The sequence below is a fragment of the Stigmatopora argus genome, chromosome 7 (genome assembly GCF_051989625.1).
Source record: "Stigmatopora argus isolate UIUO_Sarg chromosome 7, RoL_Sarg_1.0, whole genome shotgun sequence".
In the NCBI taxonomy this organism is placed as follows: Eukaryota; Metazoa; Chordata; class Actinopteri; order Syngnathiformes; family Syngnathidae; genus Stigmatopora; species Stigmatopora argus.
In genome coordinates, this window is record NC_135393.1 from 15206744 (window position 1) to 15222502 (window position 15759).

The 15759-nt window shown below is 41.3% G+C and overlaps 2 protein-coding genes across 14 annotated transcripts; one reads left to right on the plus strand and one right to left on the minus strand.

Annotated features, from left to right (window-relative positions):
• The first annotated feature begins 66 nt into the window (after positions 1 to 66).
• LOC144077271 (E3 ubiquitin-protein ligase TRIM39-like) lies at positions 67 to 5607 on the plus strand. The gene is made up of 10 exons (XM_077604878.1): positions 67 to 171; positions 697 to 1173; positions 2535 to 2703; positions 2818 to 2913; positions 2990 to 3079; positions 3285 to 3428; positions 3633 to 3780; positions 3906 to 3932; positions 4549 to 4724; positions 4794 to 5607. The coding sequence occupies exons 1-10, from the start codon at positions 158 to 160 to the stop codon at positions 5160 to 5162; spliced, it is 1710 nt and encodes a 569-aa protein (XP_077461004.1). The 5' UTR covers positions 67 to 157; the 3' UTR covers positions 5163 to 5607.
• On the minus strand, positions 339 to 15683 carry LOC144077269 (palmitoyltransferase ZDHHC5-A-like). Of its 13 annotated transcripts, none has more exons than XR_013300980.1 (17): positions 15157 to 15683; positions 12864 to 14281; positions 12526 to 12647; positions 11752 to 11909; positions 11433 to 11605; positions 11133 to 11235; positions 10925 to 11016; positions 10276 to 10402; positions 9956 to 10061; positions 9700 to 9809; positions 8463 to 9488; positions 7440 to 7563; positions 6659 to 6836; positions 3315 to 3362; positions 2794 to 3047; positions 2509 to 2676; positions 339 to 1165 (listed from the first exon to the last, which is right to left on the minus strand). XR_013300980.1 is itself a non-coding variant. In XM_077604877.1 (12 exons), exons 2-11 carry the CDS (start codon positions 13025 to 13027, stop codon positions 8499 to 8501), a joined length of 2145 nt encoding a protein of 714 aa, XP_077461003.1. In that variant the 5' UTR covers positions 13028 to 14281; positions 15157 to 15683; the 3' UTR covers positions 5997 to 7641; positions 8463 to 8498. The 13 variants fall into 13 exon arrangements, 1 of the variants encoding a protein (XP_077461003.1); XR_013300978.1 differs by having other exon boundaries at positions 343 to 1165; positions 7440 to 7641; XR_013300976.1 differs by having other exon boundaries at positions 344 to 1165; positions 7304 to 7641.
• Between the last annotated feature and the right edge of the window lie 76 nt (positions 15684 to 15759).

Below are 15759 nucleotides of genomic sequence, written 5' to 3' on the forward strand. Positions count from 1 at the left end.
ATCCGGTAAATCAGGTTTGAGATTGAGTTTGTGGGTCGGGCCAACTCTGCATTGTGAGAAGCAAGACTGCTTATTTGCGAAGGAAAAGGTCAAAAAGACGATCGACTTATCTACTGAAGGCAGAAGCAACATGTGATGACAATCATACAAGACTCATATGGACATTAAAAGGTAAATAAAAAGATCATGTTGAATGTTTTTTTATGTAAATGCTGTTTTTCATAGATAAGGGTGTGTGTGAGTGTGTGCAATTTGCATATCAGCAATTTAAAAATAAAGAAATCAGTTTTTGGTCGCAGTGGTCAGATGTTTTTAATTTTTTTGCTATCGTATCAATTTTCTATACCGTATGGAGTCATTTCATAACATACTAATGAATATTTGCGTCTATTTACGTCACCGAGCGGATGCAGGGCTCTGTTAGTCAATCGACAAACGTGCTCTTCTGTGTCAAGCAGCTATTGTGGATAAGATCACCGTTTGAACTGCATACCTGTGCTTCATGAACGACAAACTGGCACAACCTGAAAAGCAGTCGCTTACACTACAAACACTATATTGTTACATCTATAATATTTTGCGAAAATGGTTGTTGTCCAGGACACCGTCCAATTGTCGTTTTGCATACTAGGTGCAAAGTCTGGATTTGACTCTTTGTCATAATTTCTGAAACTATTCTGACCTATATTTCCACAGGATGGCGGTGGCAACGCACGGAGACTTCCTCTTTGAAGACCAGATCAGCTGTTCCGTTTGTCTGGAAATCTTCAGCCAACCGGTGACAACACCATGTGGTCACAGTTTCTGTAAAGCTTGTATTTCCACCTATTGGGACAAAGGAAACAAAGCCAAGGTCTACCATTGTCCCCTCTGCAAGGAAGCGTTCCGCAAGCGGCCGGAGCTTCACGTCAATCGCGCCCTCCAGGAAATCACGGAACAGTTCAAAAGAAAAGCCCTCGTCGGTAACGAAGAAGGAAAAAGTGAAAATGAAGATACTAGTACTGCCTTGGCTCCATCGGGGAACTCCAGCGGTCTGGTCACTGAGCTCATGAGTCGTTTTCAGGGAACTCACGAAGTGCCTCAGTCCAGTTTTCCACTTGGTAGCAAGGTAGTTCTACAAAGCACCAGTTTTGCCCACGCCGAGCCTCCTCCACCGTATTCGTACCTGAGCAGGTAAAATGTTAACCTATAGCCACTAAAAGACATGAATGTGTTTTCAAGCACATCCCTTTCTTCTCATGAGCTAAAATGTAAGTTTTATCATGCTCAAAAATACCGATTACAGCACAATGTAGAAAACATGCAATGCAAGGCGGAGCTTAGGAGGGGTGCGGACTGTGGACCAGTTTTCAGGTGTAAAGGGGGTGTGGTTAGCTATTTCTGGCCGCACACCTAGACCCCCACCATCTGTCATCTGAAGGGGCCTATGAGTGATGATAAATTAGCATACCTGTCAACTCATAAGTTTTTCCCGTATATTATACGTTTTTTGATTATTTCAAATTGTGTACGCCACATGTCAAAGTGGCGGCCCGGGGGCCAAATCTGGCCCGCTGCATCATTTTGTGTGGCCTGGGAAAGTAAATCATGAGTGCCACCTTTCTGTTTTAGGATCAAATTAAAATGAAGAGTATAGATGTATATTAAATTCCCTGATTTTCCCGCTTTTAAATCAATAATTGTATTTTTTTAATCATTTTTTTTCTGTGTTTTTAGTTCAAAAAATACTTTGTAAAATCTAAAAATATATATAAAAGCTAAAATAAACATTGTTTTAGATCTATAAAAAAATGAATATTTAGGGATTTTAATCTATTTATAAAAAGTCTATCTAAGTTTATCTAAAATGGCCCGGCCCACATGAAATCGAGTTGACGTTAACGCGGGCCGCGAACCAACCCGAGTCTGACACCCCTGGTGTACGCCGTATAACAACTTCTGAACGGGATTATTTTAAAATATTTTTTTGTAAAACCAAATCGGATCGTCTCGGTCATTGGTAGCAGACGAAAACATCATCATCGATTACTAATATTGTCATGCTTTAAGCAGGGGAGCAATTGGCCGAGGTTGACAGGTATGCATTAGGTCAAGGTCTTGGTTTTGGTTCCAATTTTTGTTCAGTATACAGTAATCTCTCAAATATCGCGGCTTCACTACATCGCAGATTTTTTCTGGGGGAATTTTTTTTTAAATTAGTTTTTTTGTAAGTTCATAAAAATGTGAAAATCCACACTAAAAATGAAAATCCACTCCCTGTCTTCCACTTGGTACTAGGACTCGGCACTGAAGTAAAAAAAAAATTTTTTATTTATTAATAGGGGTGACCCTACTTTGCAGTTTTTAGTTTATTGCGGCCATGTCTGGTCTACATGAACCGCGATAATCGAGGGATTACTGTAGTATTTTGTTGTCCTTCTGAGCCAACGCCAAAAAAAGGAATTATAACAATTTTGATAAAGCCCAGCTAGTAAAGAATGTGAGATAATAAAATCATAACATACCAACGTGAGTTTCTTGTCATGTTGCAACAGGAACCCTTTGAGCTCCTCCCCTTTTTCAGCCATGTGTCCGCTTCACCAAAGACGTGTGGAACTGTTCTGTCAAACCGACGGCAGGTGTGTGTGCAGCATCTGTGCAGAGTCAGGAGAGCACAGAGGACACGCCGTCCTTCCGCTCCAAAAAGGATGGGACACAATGAAGGTCAGACAGAATATTTGTAATGGCTCGCGAGCCGTAGGTGGTTCTTTTGTGAGCTAAACGATGGAAAGTCCTGGTGAGATATTTATTTACCTTTTCTGTTCCATGTTCTCCAAGTCCCAATTAGGCAATGTGGAAGAGCAGCTGTCCGATCTCATCTGCAAAAGAGAGTTGAAATCGGAAGAAATACAAAATGCCTTGCTGGGCATTGACGTAAGGGTTTTTTTTGTCCAAGACTCAATTGCCGTGTGATTGGCTGCTCCATTTCCCATTCTTGATCATTTATCAGGCCGCTGCTCAGAGAGATGTAGAGCGGACAGTTTTGGTCTTCTCCAAATTCCTCTCAGCTGTGGAACAAGGTCAAGCTCAAGTTCTCGAGGTACTACAACACTCCATTTTGGGATGGCATTACATTCCCCAAGTCATAAAATACCACGACATACTTGACACAGGAACGTGAGCTGGCACATTTGTTTTGGGGGGATAAAAACAACAAAAACACTTTTGCAATGCCAATGTTAATGACATTTACACACCGGACATGGGAATATTTCAAATACTAAATATATTTTTTGTTCCTAAAGTTGATAGAGATGAACCGTAGAAGTGCTCACCATAGAAGCCAGGGCTTGCTGGCTCTTCTTGAAGAGGAGATGACAGAGCTAAAGCAGAGGAGAACGTCACTGAGCCAACTTGCCCTGTCGGGAGACTGTGCCATTTCTCTACAGGTATGAAGAATTGTATATACGGACATTGGCAAGGAGTGCGGGTGAAAAAAACGGTATGGGAACAGTGGTGGACTCAAAGGGTTTTAGTAATAAAAAGGCCAAAAACAAAAGCAGGGAATCAAAAAAATACCAGCCTGTGAGTTGCCCTCACAGTTCTGGTCTCGTGGGTTCACTGTGTGGAGTTTGCAAGTTCTCTCTTTCCAGAGCTTGCCTTCCTTGTGTGCACCGCCACAATTAAGTGAGAGAGTAAATGCCCCGGTGTCATCTGAACTGACCACAGGGACCATTCTTAATTCCATTAGCCAAATGACCGAGCATTTTCAAGAAGGCATCCAAAAACTTCTGAAAGACTGTAAGTGGAACAACGAAATCGAAAACGAAATCAATTTGATGCATTCCGGGCAAGATATTGTCTGTTCCCGTGCAGGTACCTGAGATATCAAACCCCCAAAATAAGTTATTTTCTGTCTTTTACAGGGACGAAAATGGTTCAAGAATATGCAGGTACGTACTTGCATTTTTAAACGTTTCCTGCTCAATCAATTGAAGAATATTTTTTGATTGTCCTGAGATTGGCTGGCCACTAACGGATTTTCTCGCATATTAGCCGCCCCCGCATATAAGCCGCGCCCTTGAAATTGCCTTAAAATCGTTGAATGGTATGATTTTTCTCGTATAAGACCCTATTCACAATTTTTACCTCCACATTCATGGTTTTAATAGGGAGTACAAATGGGTTACTTTGAAGGGAAAATCTGAAGAGAAATCATAGACGTCAAAATAAATTTAGTTTAGCGTTTTATCTGTTTATCTTTTATCTAATTTGAAATAAATGACCGTATCGGCCGCATTGTCTTGCGTTATGGCGTTTGGTCTTTGTTGCCTTGCATTTTCGAGCATGTCAAGTCTAATTTATGCGCATATAAGCCGTACCGTTAATTCAGTCATCACTTTATTTTCGCTACAAATACGGCGTATATGCGAGAAAATACGATAATTCAGGGTATCCCCTGCCTGGTCCCCAAAGTTAGTTGGGATTGGCTCTGGCACCCCCCGTGAACCTTGTGAGGATAAGCGGTTGGAAAAATGAATGTTTAGTTTCTTTTTCTGAATGTGGCAGAAAAAATAACACTGGACCCAGAAACAGCCCACCCTCGTCTGACCATCTCAGGAGACGGGAAGCAGGTGTTTTGCTCTGAAAATCATCGGTCGTTACCCAATAACCCAAAACGCTTTGATCGGGTGGTGTGTGTGATGGCTCACCAGGGATTCCGCTCAGGACGCCATTACTGGGAGGTAAAACAATAGAAATGCTTCCTACGCTGCTTTAAATCTTAATACGTTTAAACTATTTTGATTTGGCAGGTGCAAGTGGGTCAGAAGACAGACTGGGATTTGGGCGTAGCCGGTCAATCCATTCGCCGAAAAGGCAAAATCACCGTAAGCCCCGCCCACGGTTTTTGGTTCCTGAGTCTACGAGACGGAGCGAACTACACTTTCCGAACCGAGCCGTCGACCGTCGTCCAGGTTGCGCCCAAACCGTCGTGCGTTGGGATATTTTTGGACTGCGACAACGGATTTGTGTCCTTCTATAACGTGGAGGCTCGAGTCCTGATTTACACCTTTAGAGGCCAGTTCTCTGACACAATCCATCCGTTTTTTAGTCCCTGTACAAATAAATACGGGAACAATGATGGTCCACTCATCATTTGCCCTTTTCCAATGAAATTCTAGATTGAAAGCGCCGTCCGAATTTCCAGCAGCGGGCAAATTTAGATCCAATCGTTGCTTTTCACTGAATTAAAACTTTAAACGTTCAGAGAATTGTTGAACAATTTAGCTATGTAACAAACCATACCTCATTTCTAGCCTTGGCTAACGTGAACGGGAGGCACCAATTTATATGCTAACGCTACAGCGACGTCACCAGCTAACACAGAAAAATTATTGAATATATTTAGATTTATATATAAACATTTTAGTTCAAAAAAGCCAAAGTTGAGCGTTAGCATATGTTGGCAATAATTGTTAATATTTCATGATTTTTGTTTTGGGTGGATTTGGGAAAGTTCTTTTTTTCTGTTTTGATTGATGTCTAACGTGTGCCTTGTAAAATGAGTAAGGATTGGTATGAAAAGTGCTGATCAAATTAAATTAAATATATTTTTAATAACCTGAATGGGTATCTCAACGTTTGTTTGTGACGCACCCACATTTTACGTTTCATTTTTCATGTCTAAACATTTTCTCCATCATCAGAGGTTTACGAAAGATTAGATTTGCAGGATTAAATACTTAATGCAACTGAGTTTTTTATTCTAGCTGTGTTCTTACCCTTTAAAATTTTGATTTGGGTTGTTCATGTGTAGCGTCTCTTAATCAAACACCTAAATTACAATCAATCGTGTTGATATTTTCAGAAGTGGAAACGAGTAAAAATATCCACCTGAATTTTTGAAAGGATTTAGTTTTGTACTATTCTTGTAAATTTGTATAAAGTATAATCTGGTCACCCCCGGAAATGACGCTAACTCTGGATTAATAAAGCTGAACATAATTCATAAACGATTCGTCATCACTTTTACATTTATTGGAACATATTAGCACATGCATGTCGCCCATCCGACCATGTTTCTGACTCCCAGTGTCCTGTTTTAAAAACATTTATACTGCCGGGAATTTCATCCCAACGACCGAGTCACTCAACGAATGCTTAAAATTCATCTTAAAAAAAAAAATGTCAAATTAAAGGTCATTACAGATAGCGTAAACAGAGCAATAAAATGGCTGATATGTCTATAATGTAAGGTACCATGTTCATAAACCCGACAAAAAACTAAAGTTGCATATTTGCATGAAATACTGTGTGAGCACTTGATTCCAGAAAAGAGGCAAATTTTCAAACCGATAAAATGAACAGTAACCGGAACAAAATTTAGGCTAAATCGTGCCGTGTATGAAAATGAAATTTCAACTGTATTTACAAAAGCGATAAAGTGTCCAAATGCATTTAAAAAAGATTTGAAAAGCAATGACCACGTATTTATGTACAAATAGGTGCCACGGTTAACCTTTTTTTCAATGTCAAATTAAAAATTGGCATTTTACCGCATCAAGTCATTTTTTTCACTAGAAATAAAATGCATAAATTATTATTATTTTTAGAAAACAACCGTCCGATTTTAAGATTGGACCCCCTTAAAACATGAAAAATATTCCATTGAACTTACCGCCATGTTTCCTGAATCCGACGCACAAAACAAAAAGGTCCTCAAGTCCTCACTTCCGATTGGCTCGTCGTCATGAATGTGCATGCTTGCCATATAATATGAACAATAATATCAATGTAGAATGACATCATTCACATTTCAAATCACAGAATCCTTTAGCAACTTGGAATATTCACATCTAAAAATAGACAACAAAAAGAGGGCGTCAACATTTGTTCCTTCTACCCTCCTCAATCACCATTAAATTGCCATATGAGACACACACACACACACACACACATTTATACAGTATATATATAATATTTATACAGGGTGAATCAAAAAAAGCTCAAGCCAAAATCATCACACGATATGTATAAAATAAAAAAATAAAAAAACATGACAAAACTCTAGCTAGGACAAATGTTGACCTTAACTTTTTTTTTTCCTCAAACATGGCCACCACCCGGTGTTTAATCTTTTATATTATTGATATTTTACTGGAAGTGGTGACAAGTTACGGACAAAGTATGGCACATTGTTTTTGAGTCACCCTGTATATATACAGAATATAAAAGTAACAAGGGGAATGATCCCCTGTCTACTGGTGAATTACAACAAAATGACATGAAGACAAGATTCCTGACCAATCGTGAGGATTCTGACCTGGAATTTGTAGTTCGTAAGAATTTGGGGTTGAACGCCCCTCGGAGCCTGACGTGAGCCTTTCCTAAAACCCGAGTCTGGCGCCTTTTTGTTTCTGTTGGTTGTCAAATGGTTTGATTTTAGAAGCTAAGGTCACCTGGTGAGAGCGTTCTTCTCAGAAGCCTTGAAATGGACTGGATCCGAGCCTCCCCACGCGTCAACCACTCCGGCGAGAATCAGTCATTTTGGAGATGGCTTGACCCAATGGGAGGCAGAGGAAGCTGAGCGGGAGAAGCAAAGTTAAAAAAGGCTTGCTGCCATTGGTCTGACGCACGAGTTCCTTCTGGTGAAGCTCAACCCTGATGACGGAAACACACAAAGCGTAGAAGTAAAGAAATGAGTCCAGAAAGGAAGCATTTTTTAACAGATTAGTTAAGATGAAAAACAAAAGGTGATTTGGTTGTTAGAAAATGATCAAATGATCCAAATTTGTTTTCATTAACTAGAAAGCAATGGACAATCGGGTCAAGTTACAACGTGTGCGGTCGATTGGTCGCCGGTCTTTTGGTCTCTGTCTTTTGGTCGCCAGTCTTTTGGTCGCCCCGACCGCGACAACGGGCGACCAAAAGACCGACGACCAAAAGACCGGCGACCAAAAGACTGACGACCAAAAGGCCGGCGACCAAAAGACCGGCAACCAAAAGACCGACGACCAAAAGACCGGCGACAAAAAAGGTAAAACAACACGGTCTACGGAACAATAAATGCCAACAATGGCCATGGGCAGTTTCACTGAGCCGACGTGTGAGTGTAGAAGAGTTTGTATGTACATGCGTTGTCCCTTTAAGAAGCTACGTCAGTCAGGGTCTTAAAAAGTTCTCCAACAAAAAAAAATAAAAGTCTGGGAAATTTTGAGCTTTTCTTTAGCCTAATAATTAATAGGGCATGAAGTATGACTAAATAGTAATTTGCAGTTTGTATTTAGGGAATTTGAGCAACGATTTAAATGGTAATTATCAAGAACCTTCCGGGTGACCAAAAGACCGGCGACCAATCGACCGTGTACCAAGTTGCAAAGGGGAAAGGTCAATGCTAAATCAATACCAAACACCAAAACAATTACGACCTTGACTGATGCGCATGCAAGAACATTGGATAAAACGAGGAACTCACGGGATACCTGTCAAGAAGGGAGCGATGTCGGTTGATTAGGCGATTAGGGGAAAGGCCGGCCGCCATGATGCAGTACTTGCACCGACTTTGGCGCTTGCATTCCAGCCGCCGCGTTGGCCCCAGCGGCCGAGGACGCCTTTCGAATGAGCTGGTACTGCATTTCGGCGGCGGCGGCGCTAGAGTAGGACAGCGACTTGCCCAGGGGCGGGTGGTGCGGGGACGGCTTTGTCGACGGGGCGTCGGCGGAGCACGTGCGCTGCGGGTAGGCGTGGCGTTGGGGCACCATGAAGTGAGAAGCTTGGGCGGTCGAGGAGGAATGGTGGTGGTGGTGGTGCTGGTGATGGTGATGATGATGCTGACGCTGACGTTGATGATGGTGGTGGTGTTGTTGTTGCTGGAGGTGCGGCTGGGGAACTGAAGTCTGACAGAAAGGCAAGGGGTGATTGCTCCGCTGGGCTTCCACCAACAGGTGCTCCCTCTCGGCGGGGGAGGAGGAGGAGGTGGTGGAAGACGCCGAGCGATGCAGCCCGGGGTGACGCCGCTGCGGGGACTGGAATCCAATGTCAACGTCTCCGGCTTTGGGGTTAGGCGGGTACGGGGTGACGAAGCCACCCTCGGCCGGGGAGCGCGGCCTCCCGGGTAAGGCCTCCGGGATTTGGGAACCCGCCGACCCCCCTTTGTCCGTCCCGGCCGTCAGGCTGTCGTACGACAGGCTTCCGTTGGGCGCCAGGTGGTGAGGCGGAGGGGAGCGGCGGGCCGAGCTCTCCGAGACGGGCGTGGCCGAGAAACGGGCAGCCACGTCCGGGGGCGCCGCGGATCCCGAAGGCCCTAACGGCGGGTAGGAGTGGCCGGCGGAAGAATAGGCTCCCGTTGCTCCGCCCTCTTTTCTCTCCCTTCCGGCCGCTCGATCCGAAGTGTCCCTCAAGTCGAGGCAAGGTTGCGAGCGGAAACCGGCTTGATGGCTGGATTGCACGAGAGAGGAGGTCGAGGAGGACGAATCCCTGTTGGTGAATTCCCTCTCTGCTCGATTTAGCTAAAAGGGGGGCAGGGGGTGTAAAGAACAGACAGATTTTATTACCAACGTTTGATCAAATCGCTGCCCACACAAATGGTGGCCTACCAGGTTTTTCCTCACTATTACGCAACAGGAAAACAAACTTTGGTGTATTACTACTATCAGATTGAGCCATTACTTTATTATGAAAATCATTGCATTGGATAAAACCGGCATGCGTGTGTACTACCTGATTTGCATAAGCATTGGTGAGTGGGGTGTGGTTCTTTCCAGGACTACAGGTCGGTCTGTATTTATACATCGTTGGGGTAGGAGGGGTTTTGTTTACTAGATTGTAATCTGTAGAGAAATGGAGAAATGACACCATTAACCAGCTTCTTTCTTCATAAAATGCCGCTTCAGTATGTTTTTTTTTCCGGGTGACAACACGTTGGTTCAATGGTAAACCCAAATGCTCCTATGGGATAATGGTTGTTTATTTTTACCTTGTGTGCTTCCTCTGAGGATGCCAGGGTAGCGAAGTTCTGGTTTCGGAGGGGGCGCTTCAGAATCACACGATTGGCTCTCTTGCATATCCAGACTTGATTTGGACTGGAATGATTGGACACAAAAAGGATGCAGCTTGGTTTACATGGGGCCAAATATTCCAATTATAATTGGAACATAAGACCAAACTGAGTAAAAATGTGTCATATAATCACCCAAAGCAGGTAAAATTGAAAAGGAAAAGAAAAGATATGACACTATAAATAGAAGCTCTTTGACTCGAAGCCATTTTGTTTGACCTCTCGAGATTTCATCTCACCCGATGTAGATCTCCTCGTAGACCATTGTCCAGGATTTTTGTGGTTAGATGAGTGTCGGTCACTTTTGGCTGTAGAAATGGAGGCTGCACACAGACTTGAAGTGCATACTTCTTCCTATCCAAATATCTGCAGATGACACCAAAGACACACAGTAAGTTTCATAAAAAACATTTAAGTAAAATATGAGCAGTAAAACTTGAGCCATATCTTAGTGGCAAGCTACAAAATAAATCATAAACTGAGGTCATATTCTGTTCATCCATTCATTCATTTCCTGAACTGCTTATCCTCACAAGGGTTGCGGGGGGTGCTGGAGCCTATCCCAGCTGACTTTGGCCACAAGTGGAAGACACCCTGAATTTGTGGCCAAACGATCGCAGGTGGTATTTTTAATTTAACATAAAGTATATTGATGAAATTTGTAATATTCTATGGAAAAATCTAATTAAAAAAAAATTCAAAATATGGCAAAAATGTTGAAATGTGAAAAAGAAGTGTAATTGCTCCCGTCAAAGACAAAATCTGCTATTTCATGCCATTTTCCTTTTTTCCCCCAATTCAACTTTACTGTGTCCTTATTTTTGTTTATTGACACAATGAAAATAAAAAAACGTGAAAATACAAAAAATGAAAATGGTGAATCTGAACCTGGGTGCCTGTGAACTGCAGAGGACTCGAGTGACATTCTTCCAAAATCCATTGGTAAAAGGGTTAACACCTCCTCGGAACTTTCCTGTCACCTTAAATAAAGAAGCCAAGAACAAAAGACATTGATCCAATTCCCAACATTTTCAATAGAGGGTCCCTAAATGTCTGAGAGCATTTTTGGGAGCCCAAAAAAAAAAACATTTTCTACCTGCTCATTAGTAGTTCTACCCCTTGCCACGAGAACAATGTGGAAACCAGTAAGACCAGCAACTGGAATGAAAAACATGCCTGCAACACACATTACACCCAACCTGAAAAAAAAGAAGTGTTAAGGACTCTACTGCCACAAACTTTGGAGACGAATGTACAGTTCTCTTCAAAACAACAACAAAAAAACTTTCATCCATTCATTTTACTTTCCGTTTATCCTTACAAGAGCGGAATATTTTCCTTTTAAAATTCATCGGGCCAGCACGACCATGAGGAAAGGTCTTTCGTTCAAGGATACGTGACGATCACGTGCAGGCGATCGATACACTGGCGATGATAGAGGATGAAGAGCAACCCGAAGCCAAACACGGCCATGATGTGAGCGGTCAGCGAAAGGAGGAAGAGGAAGAAGTATCGGTAATTCCTTCTGCCGATGCAGTTGTTGACCCACGGACAGTGGTGGTCAAAATCCTGCACAAGCAGAGAAAATTCTCAATTGACCGACAATTATTATTATTTTTTTTACAGGAGAATGTATTCCATTTTCAGTTTCCGTTTAGTATGTCTTTAATAGCGCCTGTCTGAATACTCAATCTATGGCTTTTGTGTGCACACACCTCGACACAATTGTCACAGACCGAGCAGTGGGAGCAACGTGGAGGCCTGTAGAACCGACAGGTGGAACACCACTTCATCCTGACCTGGATGCCGCGGATCTCCACCGTTTTATAAAGAGGAGCGCGGAAGTCATCGTCCTTGTCCTCGTCCTCCTCCGCTAAAAGAGAGCAAAAAGCAAACCGACATGACAGGTGCTATTTAAAACGTTCGGCATTTATGAACAATTTTCCAAAAATGAGACGGAAAGTCAACCAAGAATGGCTGCTTCAAAGTTGATCTCAAAGGAACACATGACACTCTCATCAAGTGCATCCCATTAGAAATAATCTGGTTTAATAACATTTTGGGGTGGATGGCCCCAAAAATCTGGAAAAAAAGTGGTCACAGACTCCTAAATTCAACAATTGAAAACCGCTCCCAAATGTTATTTTTATTTATTTATAGTATTTTTATTTATTTATAATATTTTTATCTATTTATATTATTTATTTATAGTATTTTTATTTATTTATAATATTTTTATCTATTTATATTATTTATTTATAGTATTTTTATTTATTTATAATATTTTTATTTTATTTATTTGTAATATTTTTATTTATAATATTTTTATTTATCTATATTTATATTTTTTATTTATAATATTTATATTTATTTATATTTGTATTTATTTATAACATTTTTATTTAATTATTTATATTATTTATTATTTTCATTTATTTGTATTTTTATTTATTTTATCCGGAAATATGAGCATGCATTTGTCAACCTACCTCGTGGAAAGATGCCCGGATCCATGAAGGTGGCCATACAGAAGTTGGCCAAAACAAACAGGAACATGATTCCGTTATAAATGGGAACAGCTATGGAGAAACACTGCGAAAGCCATGGGCAACTGTACACAAGAGAAAAACAAAAGGATGGCACACGTAAAAAATTTTTTTTTAAACGTTATACTCTGATAAAAAAAAGGCCTCCGCTTAACTTGAACTAAGCTACCACACTTTTCAACACATTGCATTATTTTTTTTAATCATTCATCTTTTGTACCCTGCATATTCATAAGCGTTGCCAAAACAGAGACAAACACTAAAAACTGTTAAACACTTACGTGAAGCAGAAGAAGAGCGTGGTTGAGCCGACCAGGAAGAACGTGGCCGCTGACACGGGGACATAACGTGATGGTCTCAGTGGTCTGTTGGGAAGGATGACAGAATGGGGCAGGGGGGAGGAGCCTGGACCCTGCCCTTCACTCTTGTTGCTGCCACTGGGCATCCCTTCCTACGTATACTGGGATGTTTTGCTTCGCCGCTGGAATGTTGTCATGCAGGGGAATGTCCCTAATGGTGGACCCACTGCGTTTGTGGTTCGGATATAGAAATGATGGTTCATCGAAAAAAAGTGTTCAATGAAATTGAAAAAGATATTTGACGTCTTAAAAAAATCTAATATCAATAGATAAAGGACGTGGTAGTTCCCCTTTGAAGGGCAAAAAACCATTCGAATAAACCTTTAAAAATTAATATACAAATGCATAGTTTTTATTCCCGATTGAGGGAAAAAAGTAGCATTATTCCAACAGGTCCAAACAGGATCTGTTATGTTGGGAATAGTGCAAATAAAGGTTTATCCCAAAATGTATTGACATATATGAAATATTGATTATTTTAAGGATTAAAAAAAAGTTCAGTTTTGATTCTGGAGTAATAAATAGTAGATTAAAAGACGAGAATTGAGGATCAGTAAATGTAGGAAAACCTGTTTTAAATCAGAAACATTTGAAATGTTCTTGGTTAGCCTTTAAGTCCAATTTAAAAAAAAAAGTGCCATTATTTTTTTACCCCATCTAGTTTTATATACAATGACGAAACAGCGGCGAGCGTTTTCGAAAAATGACGATTTGCAAACAATAAAAGCGACTTTCTTTCAGTCCGCCATTCACGTTAGGCGCAAGGGTCTGCAAGTTTGCCAATGCCGAACCTTGTTTTTTCTTCGTGTGGACATTTCTGATACACCGAGACTGCGGATTAAGAACACCTGACAGGTGAGCGTTGAACTCCTGACGAAAAAGAACTGACGGTGCTGACTTTCAGTCCATTGGTATCCATGTCAATTACATTTTCAGGAGCACAATTAGCCTGAACCAGGTCAAATCCGAGCTTGGTGATGAATACTTCATCTGCCAAATTGTCTCCACTGATGAATCCTCTGAAACATGCTAACAACAACCCAAGCTCGCTCGTGCTCGCATGGTTTTAGTCCTCTCCGGCCAGCAACGACTCTCAGGAAAAAACGTAAAAATCTTTGATGTTCGGTCGGACCAAAGGCATCTTCAAGTTTGGAGATTTTTCCCGATTATTGTTTCCCCAGGCAAAAAGTCCTCAACCAAATGACCATTTCCTCACAAGATCTGACGTCTCCTGGCTGGAAAATTGGGTTCCTTTGGTATATGGAGTAGAAACATTGTCCAAAATCAAATAGTTGTCCGTCAAAAGTCTTTCAGTCTGAGGATTGATCAGGAAGCTGCACCTAAATAAATACAAAAGTAGACATGTTCAGAAAAAACAATTCAGATCAGCATGTAGGTTATAGGGAAGTTGGCAATGAGTCTAGACTAACTTCTTTCTTTTTTCTCTCTTTTAACCCTGAGCACACTGACTTCTGTTTTAAAATATTCACGTAGCGTTAACGCCGTGTCCAGGCAACAGTCAGGATGTCAAAGCAGTTGAAAATCTCTAGTGGAATTTGAATTAAATAGTCCATGACCAAGTATTCTGGTGTCCTACCACATTCCTAAAACATGCATGCTGGTTTAGCTGATTAAACACTCTATATTGCCCCTAGCTATGTCCCCTTGTACCCTGCGTTTGGCTGGCCATTAATTCAGGGTGCCCGTAGTTAGCTGAATAGGCTCCAGAAAATGAATGAATAACATTAAGACATGCTGTATATTAATTTTGAGGTAGCCTACATCTTTACCATGCATAACCGTGGCAAACATTGTCACCTAGCGGCAACATAGCAAAACTGCAATACTTTAAGGTGGAAAGAGGAAACAATAAACCGGAACGCTACCGTAGAGCCAGTTTTAGCAATTTATGAAGTTAGAAAACGTACGTCCAGTTGATTAATTAGTTTTCAGATGCAAAAAAATCGAATGTCTTATCATAATGACGCTACCCACGCCTCAATGAAGCCATGTCTATTAACAAATCGATTCATGCACAAAAGGGGTGGCAACGCTAGAGCTACAATAATTATGATATTGAATTGGATCACAACAATAACCAAATGTCCCCTATTTTTTTACAATTGAGCCCAAAAACCGCGGATACGTGCAAAGCTAGTGATTTGTATTTGGCAGGTTAGCTCAACTAGAGCAGTTGGCTAGCAATTGAACTCACCTGTGAAGGTTCTAACAAGGGTTCTGTCCCCAAAATGGTTCGGCGTTCGTCCAAACGCTGACACCGCCATCAGTCGGAGAAAGTATTAGAACATCCAAATACGAAAGAAATTCTGTATGAGTTGATAATAACTGAATTTGACACATGAGGCTAGCGTTTCCATTATTGCAATGCTATAGAAATGGCTGGTTGATAGCCAAGCTAAATGTTACCGCACGTCATGATGCGTTTACTGCGCTGGGAAAGATGATGTCAGGTGACCTGCTTGGGTTTGGATTCATTCTGGTTCTCCGAATTTGTGTTCACATCATATTGGAGCAGAGAGATTCAGATGTTCCGGGGGCTTCTTCGGGGGCAGACATATTCGTTTGTTCTGCATCCCAAAAAGTGACGTCAAAGATCAGGAAAAGAATCGCCCTGATTGGGTGACAAAGCGTTAGCTAGCATCCCCCATCCTCATCATACGCCTCGAACGCCCCACACACACATAAAAAATACTAATACTAATTCACGTCACTATTTTTTTTAACACAGGCAAGATGAAGTCTTTTTTTCCTCTCACTAATTACCAAAACCTTGCTAAGCACGCTCTTTTTCAGGTCA

Excerpts from the sequence above, each read along its gene's own strand:
- LOC144077271 (XM_077604878.1), top strand. Across the intron at positions 2,914-2,989 it reads ATGCCTTGCTGGGCATTGAC|GCCGCTGCTCAGAGAGATGT; the intron begins GTAAGGGTTTTT and ends ATCATTTATCAG. Across the intron at positions 3,933-4,548 it reads AATGGTTCAAGAATATGCAG|AAAAAATAACACTGGACCCA; the intron begins GTACGTACTTGC and ends TGAATGTGGCAG.
- LOC144077269 (XM_077604877.1), bottom strand. The coding sequence starts at position 13,027 with ATGCCCAGTGGCAGCAACAAGAGTGAAGGGCAGGGTCCAGGCTCCTCC. Across the intron at positions 11,910-12,525 it reads TCCGGGCATCTTTCCACGAG|CGGAGGAGGACGAGGACAAG; the intron begins GTAGGTTGACAA and ends GCTCTCTTTTAG. Across the intron at positions 10,403-10,924 it reads TGCAGTTCACAGGCACCCAG|ATATTTGGATAGGAAGAAGT; the intron begins GTTCAGATTCAC and ends TGTCATCTGCAG.